The sequence below is a fragment of the Cebus imitator genome, unplaced genomic scaffold (genome assembly GCF_001604975.1).
Source record: "Cebus imitator isolate Cc_AM_T3 unplaced genomic scaffold, Cebus_imitator-1.0 Scaffold61, whole genome shotgun sequence".
NCBI lineage: Eukaryota > Metazoa > Chordata > Mammalia > Primates > Cebidae > Cebus > Cebus imitator.
In genome coordinates, this window is record NW_016107376.1 from 9,181,804 (window position 1) to 9,197,806 (window position 16,003).

The window sequence follows — 16,003 nt, forward strand, 5'->3', positions numbered from 1 at the left end:
AAAAAAAAAAAAAAAAAAATCCAAATCAGAAAGAAGGACACAAAATTGACTCTGTTTACAGATGACATGACCTTATATTTAGAAGCCCTAAAGACTCCTCAAAAAAAAAGTTAGAACCGATAAATTCAGTAAAGCTTCAAAATGCAAATTCAACATACAAAAATGAGTTGTGTTTTTATACACTAACAACAAACAATCCTATTTACAACATCAAAAAGAATAAAATATTTAAGATGAATTTAACCAAGAATGTGAAAGATCCGCATACCAAAAACTATAAAATATTAATGAGATAAATTGAACACACAAATAAATAAATAAAAACCCGTAATCATAAATCAGGAAAATTAATGTTGTTAAAATGTCCATTCTACCCAAAGCAATATATAGACTCAGGGCAATTCGTATCAAAAGTTCAATGGCATTTTTCACAGAAATAGAATACATAATCCTAAATGCGAATAGATTTTATAAAAGACCACAAATAGCCAAAGCAATCTTGAGAAAGAACAAAGCTGAAGACAACCTGATTTCAAGCTATATTACAAAGCTAAAGTAATTAAAACAGTATGATAGTAACATAAAAACAGACATTAGAACAATGGACAAATCATAGAGCTCAGAAATAAACTCACATATGAATTTTTGTGCTAAAATATAATGACTGTGTTGTTCAAGAAAGAGGAATATTTAGGACAAAACAGAAAGTCTAAGCCTGTAGTGAGTGCTCTATGTAAGTTGTAATAAGTTAAGTAAAAATAATTTTTTTTTTGAGACAGAGTCTCACCCTGTAGCTCAGGCTAGAGTGCAATGGTGTGGTCTCGGCTCACTGCAACCTCCACCTCCCAGGTTCAAGCGATTCTCCTGCCTCAGCCTCCCAAGTAGCTGGGACTGTAGGTGTGTGTCACCACACTCGGCTAATTTTTGTATTTTTAATAGAGACAAGGTTTCACTATGTTGGCCAGACTGGTCTTGAACTCTTGACCTTGTGATCCACCTGCCTCCACCTTCCAAAGTGCTGGGATTACAGGCATGAGCCACCTCGCCCTACCAAAAGAAATTGTTTTTTAAAAAGGGAGTTGTATAATTCAGTTGGCTATGATTAAGAAGAAATTATAATAGTTTTTCCTAGAGATGGGTCTTTGATATTAAAATAATACACTAATATAGAACTAAATAATTAGTTAAAACAAGATTTTATTACAAATATTGACTTATTTTTATGCAAGATGTTTTAAATTTTTAAATTGTATGACCAGTCTCTTTGACATTCTTCAGATTGATATCTCAAAAGCACAGCTTTTTTCTTTGACAGGGGCTTGGATAATAGCTCTCTCCTTCACCTTTTGTTGGCTCCTGTAACTTTTATCATCTAAAGTAGGAAACGAAATTTTTTTTAAACAAGCAAATAAAATATCCTGCGGAGCCAGGCACAGTGGCTCATGCCTGTAATCCTAGCACTTTGGGAGGCCAACACAGGCGAGTCATTTGAGGTCAGGAGTTTGAAACCAATCTGGCCAACATGGTGAAACCTCATCTCTACTAAAAATACAAAAAAATTAGCCCAGGCATGGTGGCACGCACCTGTTATTCCAGCTACCCAGGAGTCTGAGGCAGAAGAATCACTGGAACCTGGGAGGCAGAGGTTGCAGTGAGCTGAGATCATGCCACTGCACTCCAGCCTGGGCAGCAGAGCCAGACTCTGTCTCTCTTTCTCTCTCTATATATATACACCCTTTGCATACTTATTGTATTTATATATCATATCTATTTATATATATTCATATGAGTCATGTGGAAGTGATACTTCACTTCCAAACTGCATGAAAGAGTTCTAATCAAGTAACTTTTAAAAATTAAGTGCCCATTGGACTGGTGAAAGTTAGCTCAGATGTCATTTAATTCCCATAATTTTGGTAATCTGTGACAAAGTTAATTTGGCAAATTTAATCCGAAAACTCTATCCAGTAATTAAAACTCTTAAAGTCATGTTAAACACTTGGTTTTTATTTTCACTGGAAATTTGGATTGTTAAAAGTTAAAATAGCAGGCTGGATACAGTGGCTTACACCTGTAATCCCAGCACTTTGGGAGGCCAACGCGGGCGGATCACGAGGTCAAGAGATGGATGGAGAACATCCTGGCCAACATACTGAAACCCCGTCTTTACTAAAAAATACAAAAATTAGCTGGGCGTGGTGGCACGCACCTGTAGTCCCAGCTATTTAAGAGGCTGAGGCAGGAGAATTGCTTGAACCCGGGAGGTGGAGGTTGCAATAAGCCGAGATCGCTCCATTGCACTCCAGCCTGGCGACAGAGCAAGACTCTGTCTCAAAAAAAAAAAAAAGGTTAAAATAATGGGAACATAAAATACGTTTTTGGTAAAGTTTATAAAGCACAAAGATGGTGATTTTGCTTTAAAAAAGGAAAATAGTTTTTTTCTAGTTAAAAACTGTTTGCTTTAAAATGAAGGAAAAATTACACAAATAAAACTAAACAATAGGAACAATTATGCCAAGCCAACAAAAGTTAACTCTGAACTCTGTGATAAAAAAAAAAAAAAAAAAGTCAACATGGGGGAAGGGTAAAACCAAGTAACCATTAAAAAGCAGAGTATATAATGCAAGGGAATTATTTCATTTCATAGATTGGTATCATCAGCTTCTTAAAAAATCTTTAGTGAATTGTAAAATAACCACTTTAAGGACAAAATTATTAAATGTAAATGCTACAGAATTTAAGACCTTGTTTGGGTTGGTGTAAGAGTCATAGCTCACTACTAATCACTATCAAGTAAATGTAATCCAAATGCACATGAGGTTATTCCTAAAAGAAACAGCAGCCTAGTAACCTGGATAAGCGCTGCTGGAAGGTCTGTTTGCCCTGAGAAGAGGACTGCCCAAAGCTCCCTATAAAATAGCCAGTGAGCACCCCAAATGAAGCAGTTAATATGCTTCATATGCAAGCCATATTGGACTGGCTTTATGATGACAGGGCTGTCCTCCCACCAAATACACCCATTACCCCGGTCATGGTAAATTTGGGAGCTAAGTGGACCCTTTTACATGCGTGCCCCTCCCACAGAATCAGAGGACTGATTAAGAAACCTTATCAAATTTGCTGTCCATCATATGTCTTACAGATGCAACTCCCTGCTGGGAACCCAAGCCCTTTTTCAACACAAAAGGTAAAATGGTCTGGGAGTAGAAAAAGCCTGGGACCAGAGCATAAAAGCATACAGATTAATAGGTTGATAAAATTCAAGATGTTTACACAAACTTTATGTAAGGTAGTTGAATTCCTTTACCTAAATGTCTTATTAAAATGGGTACTGCATTTAACTGCGATGTTTCCCCTTTCTAGTACTATGAAACTGAAGGAATGTAAACCTGCTCTTTTAGGAAATGTTAATTAAACATGATAAATGGAAACTAGTAAAATCACCTAAGCCCACGAAGTACAGGGTTGAGGCTACTGTGCTGGTCTCGAGGTACCCTCCACTGCAAAGCCCTTTGTATGGTGCATTTATCGGGGCTGATGGCAAAAGACCGTGGGTACTTTTCAATGACAACCACTAACTAGAGAATTTCCACTTGATGGGGCATTTCTTGCCTCGCTATAGAATATTAACAGAAGCTACCCCTATGCTAATGGAAATAATGGTGCCCAAAAGAGTTCCATGATAAAATAAAAATGTTTTACATAAAAAAGGAAATAAACCTACACATATGAATGTAGTAATATTTGACAAGGGTGTCAGAATTGCACAGTGAGGAAATGACCGTCTTTTTAATAAATGGCGTTAGGAAGATTGGATATCTACATGCAGAAGAGTGAACTTGGACCCCGATCTTAGGCCACTGAAAGAAATTAACTTGAAATGGATTTAAGACTTAAATGTAAGATCTAAAGCTGTTAAACTACTGGAAGCTTTGAAGCATAGGCATAAAGCTCCATGACATTTGTCTTGGCAATGCTTTTTTTTGGATGCGACACAAAAAGCACATGCTACAAAAGCAGAAATAAACAGTGGGACCACATCAAACTAAAAAGCTCTGCACAGCAAAGAAACCAATCAACAAAATTAAAAAGCAGCCTACAGAATGGGAGAAAGCATTTGCAAACCGTACACACGACAAGGGATTCATATCCAAAGTATATAAGGAACTCATACGGCTCAATAGCAAGAAATAAATAATCTGATTTTAAAATGGGCAAATGACCCGAATAGACATTTTTCAAAGAAGATATACAAGTGGCCAACAGGTACACAAAAAGGTGTTGAGACAGTCTTCAACGTTACAAAGTATCAGGGAAATTCAAATCAAAACCACAATGAAACATCGCTTCACACCTGTTAAAATGACTATTATCTTATCAACAGGATAAGAGAAAGCAAGTGTTGGTGAGGATGTGGAGAAAACAGAATCCTTGTGCACTGTTGGTGGGAATATAAACTGGCACAGCCGTGATTGCAAACGGTATGCAGTCTCCTCCAAAAATTAAAAATCGAAATACTACACATCCAGCAACACTACCTCTGACAGTATAACTGAGGGAAACAAAAACCTATCCCAAGGAGATATCTGCACTCTCATGTCTGCTGCAGCATTATCCACAATAGACAAGACGTGGAAACAATCCAAGGGTTCATCAATAGATGGACAGATGAAAAAAACATACACAATGAGGCCAGGCGCAGTGGCTCGCTCCTGTAATCCCAGCACTTTGGGAGGCGGAGGCAGGCAGATCGTCTGCGGTCAGGAGTTTCAAGACCAGCTTGGCCAATATGGTGAAACCCCATCTCTGCTAAAAATACAAAAATTAGCTGGGCATGATGGCATGCACCTGTAATCCCAGCTACTCGGGAGACTGAGGCAGGAGAATCACTTAAATCTGGGAGGTAGAGGTTGCAGTGGGCCGAGATCACGCCACTGCATTCCAGCCTGGATGACAGAGAATGTGTCTCAAAAAATAAAAAAAAGAAGAAGAAAGAAAATATACACAATGAAATATTACTCAGTCTTAAATATATGAGGAAATCATGCAACAGCATGGATGAAACTTGAGGGGATGATGCTAAGAGAAGTAAGTCACACGGAAAAGTAAATACCGTGTCATCTCACTTATACGTGGAATCTTCAAAAGTCAAACTCAGAAGATTATTAGGTAGTCATATGGTTGTCAAGGGCTGACGGGTGAAGGAAATGGAGAGAAATTGGTCAATGGGTACAAATTTTCTGTTATAAATTGAATAAGTTCTAGGGATCTAACATACAGCATGATGACTATTTAACAACACTGTATTGTATACTTGAAATGTGCTAAGAGAGTAGATCTTAAATGTTCTCACCACACACACCACAAAAGGTAAATATGTGAGATCATGGATGTGTTAATTAACTCGATTGTGATAAACGTTTCATTTTTTGTGTATACACACACACACACACACACACACACAAAATCGTCACTATATACACTGAGTTTATATAATATTATTTGTCAATTATACCTCAATAAAGCTAGAAAAAAATAAAATATATTTTTTAAGTAAAGTGATAAAAAAAAAAACACTGAACTTTTTATAAATAATGAATCTGCATCCCTTTATCTGATTCTAAGTTTAAGAGGTCATGAGAATACACTATGTTTCCCCCGGGAAAGCATATGCTAAGATAAACCAACTTTGAATTTTATTTTATTTTTTCCTTTTTTTTTTTTGTCTGGGTCTTACTCTGTCACCCAGGCTGGATGGAATGCAGTGGCATGATCCTGGCTTACTGCAACCTCTGCCTCTTGTGCTCAGGTGATCCTCCCACCTCAGCCTCCTGAGTAGCTGAGACCATAGGTGTGAGCCACCATGTCCAACTAATTTTCTTATCTGTTGTAGAGACAGAGTTTCACCACGTTGCTCAGGCTGGTCTTGAACTTCTGAAGTCATCTGCCCTCTTCAGCCTCCCGGAGTGTTAGGATTGCAGGCACGAGCCATCTCACCAGGTCAAACCTTGAATTTTAACCCTAAACATCTGCCTGATGCTTTGCAATGCGATTTTGCAGTTTACAATGTAGGACTGAATTTGACAATTGCTTTATTTAAATTTTACACAATAAAAAGTACTAATAGAGATAAAGACTAAGAACTTTTTGCAGAAATTGATGTAATAATATCCTTAATATTTTTAATAGTTCAATACAGATACCTTAACTTGGCTTCTATCTCATGATTCAGATGTGCTGTGACTTGAAAACACATAGAAGAAATTCTCCCAGTATTTCCATTCCTACCCCAACAAAGAGGTTGATGTATCCTAACATAGTTTAGCTTCTAACTTTTTCCGGAAAAGCTAATCATTCCACTAATGATACGACAATAACAGAGACCTTACTATGTGTCAGTGTACTTCCCTGCTTTACAGACAGAATTCTGAGGCTAAAGAGTTTATGTGTCTTGCCCAAGGACGCACAGCTAAAGAGAGCTAGATTCAGAACCAGAACCATTTCTCCTGATCATCGTGGCCCTCCTCATTACTGGCCTCGCAACCTTTCCGCCTCTGCTTGTTTGTTTAAGTGCATGGCTCCGGCCTCCAGGAAGGTTGGAGCAGGGCCTCTGGGAGAAGAGCAGAAGGGACTTGATTCTAAACTCTTACAGCTGATGCTGATGCTGATCCTTCGTGGGTTGAACAGCTTCCCTTTGGAAAGAGATACTTCCCGCTGCAAACTCTCATGGTAGCTTTACGATTTAGATTAGTATCATATTAGGGTCAAATGAATTTGGGTAGTGTTAGCCAATTTGTTTTTTCAGGTTGATTCCATCCACCCCAACCAGCAAAGCTGCAATACAAGAATTTGGCACTTTGTGGTCGGTTCTGCCCTCTTCAACTTCTACACAAGTCTGCAAAGGAAATCCTGTGCGTTCTTAGGAACAGAGTTGATTTTACAAGGAGGCCTGCCAAGAGTTGAGGGAAGCAAACACAAATCACCTCCCCCACTATACTGCCAGGGCATCTGGAAGTTTAGTATTTGAGATTTCTTCCTTGTGACAAACATCCACACTTTCTGGAGCCCCCCCCGCCACCCTGCCGCCTTCTTTTTTCAAAGGAATGCATGCCTAGGAGCACCACACACTGGAGGGCTGGCAGTCACGACCCCTTAACATGGGCCATTCATCAGACATCTGGCTGTCACCTAAGGCATAACACAGAAGCTTAATGTGGATGGAGGGCAGGGAGAAAGGGAAAAATATATGCAGAGCTTGGTAAGCCTCCTCCGTGAAGATTCAACAGTGAGGCCACCTGAAGTGCCTGGGGAGAGAGAAATGAATTGAAAACAGAGATCAGTTGGGTTCAAAAGTAAGGTTCTCCACCTTTGACGGTTAGCTTTTCCCGTCTCGCTCAGGACACAACTTCTTGGTGTGTGCCTTCTCATCCGGGTATAGGGCCAACACAACTATAACGCATTTCTTAGAGTGGACCAATGATGTCAAAATCACACAGGGTTCTTGTGAAGCCAGATTTCCGCATGCCATCGGAGTCCTATTATGTCAGAAACTCTGAGTTAGAGGCGCAGAATGTGCATTTTTAACACATACCCCAAGAAATCTAACGGCTAGAGGAAGTTAAGAATCACACTGTATTTTGTAAAAGATTCTCTTCCTAGCACAAGATTCTCTTAGTGTCACTTCTTGACAGCCTCAGTTTCTCTATCTGCATAAAATGCAACACTAATTTAAGTGAGAGTTCTAGATAAATTTAATAAGCAACATTTCCTTGAGTGTTTTTGGAAGACTTAACACCCCGTAATCCATAATGGTGGCAGATCATGTTTCATTAGAGAGGGTGAGTGGCTGACATAACGGGACATAATCTTCTATATTAATAAATACGCCACTGCCCCAAGCCCATGAGGCACACACGCTGCCTAAGCAAACCTTTGCCACCATGTAGAAATCTCTGCTATGCTAGGCACAATTTCCGGCCGTGAAATAAGTTTATTGTTCACTAAAATTTTAGAAAATACACAATTCTCTTAAAAGAAAAAGCGGATAATTTGTCCAAATACAGAATTCTACAGAGTGAGTCTATATTTCATTTACCCTCATACAGTGACGTTGTTAGAGTCCCCACATGCAGAAAGTGATAAGCAATATTTTAAACATTTCATTAAAAATTATATTGGTATTCAGTGACCAGGTACGAAAAAGAAAGTTAAAAAATTTAAAAAATATTATTAAAAATTATACTAGAGGGCTAGGCGCCGTGGCTCACACTTGTAATCACAGCACTCTGGGAGGCCGAGGTGGGCGGATCATGAGGTCAGGAGTTTGAGACCAGTCTGGCCAGCATAGTGAAAACCCGTCTCTACTAAAAATACAAAAAATCAGCCGGGTGTGGTGGTGCGCACCTGTAATCCCAGCTACTTAGGAGGCTGAGCCAGGAGAATTGCACGAACCCAGAAGGCAGAGGTTGCAATGAGCCAAGAATGCACCACTGCACTCCAGGCTGGGTGACAGTGTGAAACTTCATCTCAAAAAAAAAAAAAAATATATATATATATATATATATAAATATATAAAATATGCTACTACTGATTCACACTTCTTTTTTCTTATTTAAGCAAAACACTGACAATGCTTTAAAAAGTTGCACTTTTATGTGTCACCCTAAAAATTAACATTTTTAATGTAAATTTTGTGCATATCAGAAAATTTAAGAGTCATGAAAGTTTGTAAGCAAAAGCCACGGTTTGCAAAAACATTTGGAAAAGTGGTAGTTTTGTATTTGTACAGTCATGAACTGTGGAATAAAGTCAACTATTGATTTTAAGATCCATATGTAACGATCAATACTATAAAGAAGATATTCACTTCTAAGAGTTTTTTTCTATACGTTCAAAAATACATTTTCAGAAATGAATCAAGCACCCCCTAAGGAACCACCACATCCATTATTTCTTTCCTCCCTGTGTTGCCTTGCTTCGGTAGAATCCAGGTCATCTTGTTAAGGTTCACACAGTGACAGTGTGTGAATGTTCTGTCAATTGGTACCCAACCACAACCACAGTGAGAAATGCTTGAAGAAGGCATGAAAGGTTTTGATGACTTTGATACAAACACAAAGGGGCGTGCGAGTCCTCTCCACCGTCCAGGGCCTCACGGGAAGGGGTGGGGGCTGAGAAAGGGATAACAGCCACCTGCTTAGAAGGCTTGTTGCAGAATGTTGAAGAGACTCTGTCTGCTCCAAGACCCAGCATAGGGGGCCAGCGAGCATAACACAGAGTCTGAGTCGAGGAACAAAAACGCAAAACAACCATAGCCGGAATTGTCTACATTCTTGGTCCAATAAGTAATAAAGTGATGGGAAAGAAAAGAATTGGGATGCCGGACGCACTGCAGCTGTCCCCTGCAGCTACTCAGCCCCTCCTCCAAGGAATGGAATGGCCCTGTTTGTTTTCCTTTCATTATTTGGTGTTGTGTTTTGTGTCCTTTTTAATGAAAGGGGGAAAGAAAATATTTCCTTTTTGTCATGTGATACAGTGGTTTTACTTTTTTCAATGAATTGAGAAATGTTTGCTTCACGTAAGAGATGCAGTTAAACCTTGAACTGCAATCCCAAAACATATGGAGGCAAATATTTGTCAGTGGAGGACCCTCTCCCACCCAGCAGAAGACAAATGAGCAGCAAACGTGCTGGCCCCACATCTTCCACGGGACTTACACTGGATCATTAGCAACATGAATGTGCTTTGAAACGGATTCATCTATAAGGGCCTCGGGTGAGGCTATAGTAAGATATTTCTGATGCTCTTGGAAGTGACCCCCCTTGTGTAGATCTAATTAGAACTCGTGCAGGACCACAGAGCAATAAAAACTCATTGTATATCTTCCTTGCAAATTGTGTCAGGAAGTCTCCTCACATGGTCAGTAGAGAAATCAGAACTGGAAAAATAATCACAATGTGGGGCATTACTACCTCTGTTTCTCTATCATATTGACAGTGACATAAAACAGGGCACTAGAAGAATTGCAGGTGGCATTGATTGGGCAGTTACTGTTTGTCAAGTGCTGTACCTCCTTTATTCCTCACATGACTTAAAGGTTCACTGTGCCCATTTCACAGATGAGGGCACTGAGACAGCCATGGACAAGGAAAATGTGGCACATACACACCATGGAATACTACACAGCCATAAAAAACGATGAGTTCATGTCCTTTGTAGGGACATGGATGAATTTGGAAGCCATCATCCTCAGCAAACTGACACAAGAAGAGAAAATCAAACACCGCATGTTCTCACTCATAGGTGGGTGTTGAACAATGAGAACACATGGACACAGGGAGGGGAGCATCACACACTGGGGTTTGTTGTAGGGGCCAAGGGAGGGACAGCGTGGGGGGGATGGGGGGAGGGATAACATGGGGAGAAATGCCAGATGTAGGTGATGGAGGGATGGAGGCAGCAAACCACATTGCCATGTGTGTACCTATGCAACAATTGTGCATCATCTGCACCTGGACCCCAGAACCTAAAGTACAATTTAAAAAAAAAAAGTATTCAGTCTCAGGTCTTGCAAAGTCTGGGGTGCAGGCTCCTGACCGCTGGACCGTGTCACCTCCTTTAGGTGGCGTATCAGCAGTCCCGTGTGAGTCGCGTCTACTGACCCTGTATCGTCACGCTTCTCTTGGAAAATCTTTTTATGCTGCTCACAAACAAAATAGCATTCATATCTTAGAAATGAAGGCGATTTTTCCAGGATATTTGCATTTCATTTAATCATCGGGACCACACCAAGGGTGATAGCAACTTACTGAGGGAGGAAATGAGGCTGAAGTGTTTATTGTAATGTATTAAAGTCAGTTTGATATTTCGTCAAAAAGGGAGTGGTAGGTGGGAGGGGTCAGGATCCTGAGAACCGCTTTGTGTATTTTTTACTTTATGAATTATCATAGGCTCAACATATTTTCCTCTTGACATGCAATCAATGTAATCTTTTAATATAAAACATTCTCATTGGTTTTTTCCTTGCTTCCCAATCTTAATCTAAAGTGTTATTATTTATTTTTATTTTTTTTTGAGAGAGTGCCTCACTCTGTCGCCCAGGCTGGAGTGCAGTGGTGCCATCTGGGCTCACTGCAACCTCCGCCTCCTGGGTTCAAGCTATTCTGCCTCAGCCTCCCGAGTAGCTGGGATTACAGGTGCCCACCACCATGCCCAGCTAATTTTTGTATTTTTAGTAGAGACAAGGTTGTACCATATTGGCCATACTGGTCTCGAATTCCTGACCTCAGGTGATCCACCCGCCTCGTCCTCCCAAAGTGCAGTGATTATAGACGTGAGCCACCATGCCCAGCCATAAATATTTCTAAAGAGATATTAAATATAACTTATTTAAAATGAATAAGAAATACATTTGAAACAAATAAAAAGTATTTGTTTTATAAAAAAGCAGAAATTGAGTAAAAAGCAGGAGTCCTAATTTCCTATAGCAAAGAAAACTGCCCGTAGATTGATAAATATATCTGATTGATTACAGTGGTGCTAACATGGGAGTGCAGTACCATTTAGAATGTAACAATGTTGGTTTGATACTTTAAATTTTCCTAATTAAAGAGGAGAAGACTCAAGCGTTGTTGCTGGATGCCTGAGTTTTCCCATAGGAAAGAAGAGAGAGAAACAGAGGAAGTAATTAGGACGAAAACAATGGAGGGGTGTGGGGTGAGGAATGACACAATGACACTTCCCCTCCGAGACTGGCCAGAGAAACCAGAAGGGACTTTCCTCATCTCTCAGACCCCGGCCAACCTCCAAGGACCTTTCCAGATCTGTCGTAGTCTGTGGCTTGGAAATGAAGTGTCATTCCATTTGAGTAAATTAGCATCAAGGAGGAACTACATGAAGCAAATGAAAAAGACAGTTTTTAAAGAATGGAATGGCTGACTCTCTACCTGTCCTAAGCCACACTCACGTGTCCCTGGTGTCTACCATATCACCGTGTTGCTATGTTAGCTCCAAACACAGTTCGGGCTGGGAATGTTACTCATGTGACATCTACTCGCAGATTCCCAGGTCACTTCCACCGCTTTAGGGCAGCATATTTCTTTGCTCAATATTCAATCTGTCATAACAAACTAATGGCAGTCCTTTTAAAAAAAAAAAGTTACATTATTTACATATAAATTTCAGTTTATTTGCAAAAAAATTGTTTGTTTGCTTTTTTGAGATGACGTCTTGCTCTTTCGCCAGGCTGGAGTGCAGTGGCACAATCTCAGCTCACTGCAACCTCCACCTCCTGGGTTCAAGTGATTCTCCTGCCTCAGCCTCCCAAGTAGCTGGGATTACAGGCACCCGCCACCACACCCGGCTAAGTTTTGTATTTTTAGTAGAGATGGGTTTTCACCATGTTGGCCAGGATGATCTTGATTTCCTGACCTCGTAATCCGCCTGCCTCGGCCTCCCAAAGTGCTGGGATTACAGGCATGAGCCACTGAACCTGGCCAAAAAAAAAAAATTGTTTTTAAATGTTTTTTCCTGACTTACATCATATAACTAACCTAATGTGATAGCTGTAAAGAAAAGCTGGCATGTAGAGCAATGACACTCCAAGGTGCTGGACTGTAATTCATGCCTCTTTGACCAGAGGAGTATCTGCTGTTCACTACAGCGTGACTTTTCTCTTGTCATGTGTAAGGTTTGTGAACCCAAATCCTAAATACAGTATTTATTATTCATACTTGCTCCTCAACATTTATTGTATACATATCATGTGTCTGATATCTAGCCAAATGTTGCAGACAGAAATATGAGCCAGACACATCCCTGCGTACCATTGACTTACAGGGATTAAAGGGAAATGAGGCTTGGGCCAGGAGGACCAACAGAACAGATGAAGAATAACAGCATCTGAATTAGTCAGCAGCCATGGCTATGGAGACCAGGTGATACCTTTGAGAAATATTTAGAAGGTGGAATCCACAGGATTCCATTTGTGACAGCGCGTGGGACAAGAGAGGAACCCAGAAAGATGCTAAAAGTTTCAGGCCTATCAGAGACCCAGACAAAGTGGCTGGATTTAATGTGGGTCACACTCTTGTCACTGAGAGTAAATACTCAGTTTCACATGTCATCATTAGTCAGAAGGCATTGTAAGAAATTCACAGAGGAAATTAGAGGCTTCTTGCCTACCACTCTAGCCAAAGAGGTACTGAGACTTGCCCTGAACACTCTCTAGTTAATCCTGGTTACCTATCAGATGCAAATGAGACCTTGCTTTGACCTTATATCATATCTAGCACTGAAGGGGATGGGCTGTGAGACAATTTTAATCGAGGCCGAATGTATTTACAAATAAATTCTGCTTTTCTTTTAATAAATCTCCCATGGCAAACAGTGTGACTTTTCTCCTTTCAGCCATCCCTGGACAGAAGAGATCGCGTCTTCCTTTGCACCAGCATGGCAGTCTATGGCAGGTCCCCATTTTCTTGATATATTGCTTCTTGACCGACTTCAAACTTCTTGAGGGCAGAGACCATGACAGTTCAACTCGGATTTGTAGCACCCGGCATAAGGCCCGATTTAAAGAGAAAAATAGGATCTAACTGTTAAGTGAACTAACGCTTCTTTATTGCCTTTTCTCATGTGGGCCCCACTTTGGAAAAAAGAAATGGAGAACTTAGAGGTCTTGCAGATAATATATTGGAAACTTCAGGAAAATATCTAAGCAAGATTTAACAACAGGGACCGTCACGGATTAAGCAGTGACTGACTAAAACCCAAGGCCATTGAACTGAGCACCTCTGGAGGCCACCGATCTCATTAGTCTGCAAAAATGGCTTCACAACGATGTGAACAGCGCCCCTTAGTAGCAAAGCTACTAAGATGAAGCTTTGCTATCCGGTCAGGAAGCCTAGGCTTAACTTTAACAACTGAGCCATCCACTTGCCTTTCAGGGTCTTGGTTCACTCAACTATAAAACAAAGTGGACTAGCTCAATATTTCCCATCATTCTGTGGGTTAAAGCCCCTTTCATAACAATAATTTCATGAAAGCTCTTAGTTAAAAAATTTCATTTTATTATGGTATAAAGTTTTTAAAGATTGCAATACAAAATTTAATATAATCTTTACGATATCCATAATATAGTTAAGTAAATTCGTACTTTTTCCATTTAAGAAGTACCATGTTACTTCATTAAGATTAAACTGAACATGTTAGCATCAAGGAGGAACTACATGAAGCAAGTGAAAAAGACAGTTTTTAAAGAATGGCATGAAACATTTTTTGGACAAAGGTTACAGTTACATTGTATTATGTTCAGGATTTTGTATACTTTAGGAAGTCAAAGTATACTAAAATTTAGAATTACATTTAACTATGTGTTATACCCAAACAAAAATCAACCAAAACATATGATTTAAGGTTTGTAATTATTACATCTGATTTGGTTTTATTACTAAGCAAATAGGGATATGAGAAAGAGTATCAAGTTAGTATTTGTGAGCAATTCTCTGCAAATAGCACATTGCCGATCAGTGACAATGAATGAAAAACTAAATAAGGCCGGGCGGTGGCTCACACCTGTAATCCCAATACTTTGGGAGGCTGAGGCTGGTGGATCACCTGAGGTCAGGAGTTTGAGACCAGCCTGGCCAACATGGTGAAACCCCATTTCTACTAAAAATGCAAAAATTAGCTGGGCGTGGTGGCAGGCGCCTGTAATCTCAGCTGCTCAGGAGGCTGAGGCAGGAGAATCACTTGAACCCAGGAGGTAGAGGTTGCAGTGACCCAAGATCACACCACTGCACTCCAGACTGGGCGACAGACAGAGACTCCAACTCAAAAAAAGAAAAAAAAATCACTGGCAACATATAGGAGAGAAAATGGATGATATCTTTGTTATATAGAGTTCTTCAAANAAAAAAAAAAAAAAGAAAAGAAAAAAGAAAAGCGAAGTTATATATAATCTTATCTAAATATAAACATATGTATATGTTTGTATAAATACGTCTATATAAGTACATGTGTATATACATATGTGTGTGTGTGTGTGTGTGTGTGTGTGTGTATACATATATTTGAGACTGAGTCTTGCTCTGTCACCCAGGCTGGAGTACAGTGGCATAATCACAGCTCACTGCAATCTTGAACTGGGCATAAGCAATCCAGTCCTCAGCCTCCCAAGTATCTGGGACTACAGGTGTGTACCACCACAGTCAGCTTATTTTTTCTTTTTAACACAGAACTATGAGATACATTCTGATGTACTTCAAATGCTAAGCAGATGAATACAACATATGGTTTGGTGAAGATAATCTTGAGGAACACTGACAAAATTATTATCATTTTAACGCCTTTTGTTTCAACATCAACGTCCCTTTGTCAGCATCTGTGATCTATATATCATCTGTCTATTTCCAAAGACCATTATGAGCTCACACCTGTAATGCCAGCACTTTGGGAGGCCAAGGCGTCAGATCCCTTGAGGTCAAGAGTTTGAAACCAGCCTGGCCAACATCATGAAGCCCTATCTCTACTAAAAATACAAAAATTAGCTGGACATGGTGGCACCCACCTGTATTCTCAGCTATTCAGGAGGCTAAGGCAGGAGAATCACTTGAGCCGGGAGGCAGAGGTTGCAGTGAGCTGAGATCACAGCACTGCACTCCAGTCTGGGGCAGAGAACGAGACTCCACCTCAAAACAAATGAACAAAGACCATAATGATTATATGAATTAGGCAAAGTAGACAATTAAATGGATGACAGTTGAAAACAGTTATAGCATAAGACAATGTTCAAATGAGAAACAAACCAACACTCACCCTGAAGTTTCCAAAGAATTCTTTTTTTTTTCTCGATTTGGCATCCAGGCTGGAGTGTGGTGGTGCAATCTCAGCTGTCTGCAACCTCCACCTTCTGGGTTCAAGCTATTCTCCTGCCTCAGCCTCCAGAGTAGCTGAGATTACAGGCATGCACCACCATGCCTGGCTAATTTTTTGTATTTTTAGT

General features: G+C 40.0%; 1 protein-coding gene across 4 annotated transcripts in view; it reads left to right on the top strand.

Annotated features, from left to right (window-relative positions):
- TMEM212 (transmembrane protein 212) overlaps positions 1-16,003 on the top strand; it is a 74,092-nt gene that overhangs the window by 11,546 nt on the left and 46,543 nt on the right. Inside the window, exon 4 of one of the 4 annotated variants that reach the window (XM_037739038.1) lies at positions 7,102-8,201. The exons of 2 other annotated variants lie outside the window; for them this stretch is intronic. In XM_037739038.1, coding sequence (XP_037594966.1) covers positions 7,102-7,212 — 111 coding nt within the window. In that variant the 3' untranslated portion in view covers positions 7,213-8,201. Of the gene's footprint in view, positions 1-7,101; positions 8,202-12,837; positions 14,601-16,003 lie in introns of those variants that run through there. One more of the 4 variants, XM_017529883.2, reaches the window with a different exon arrangement.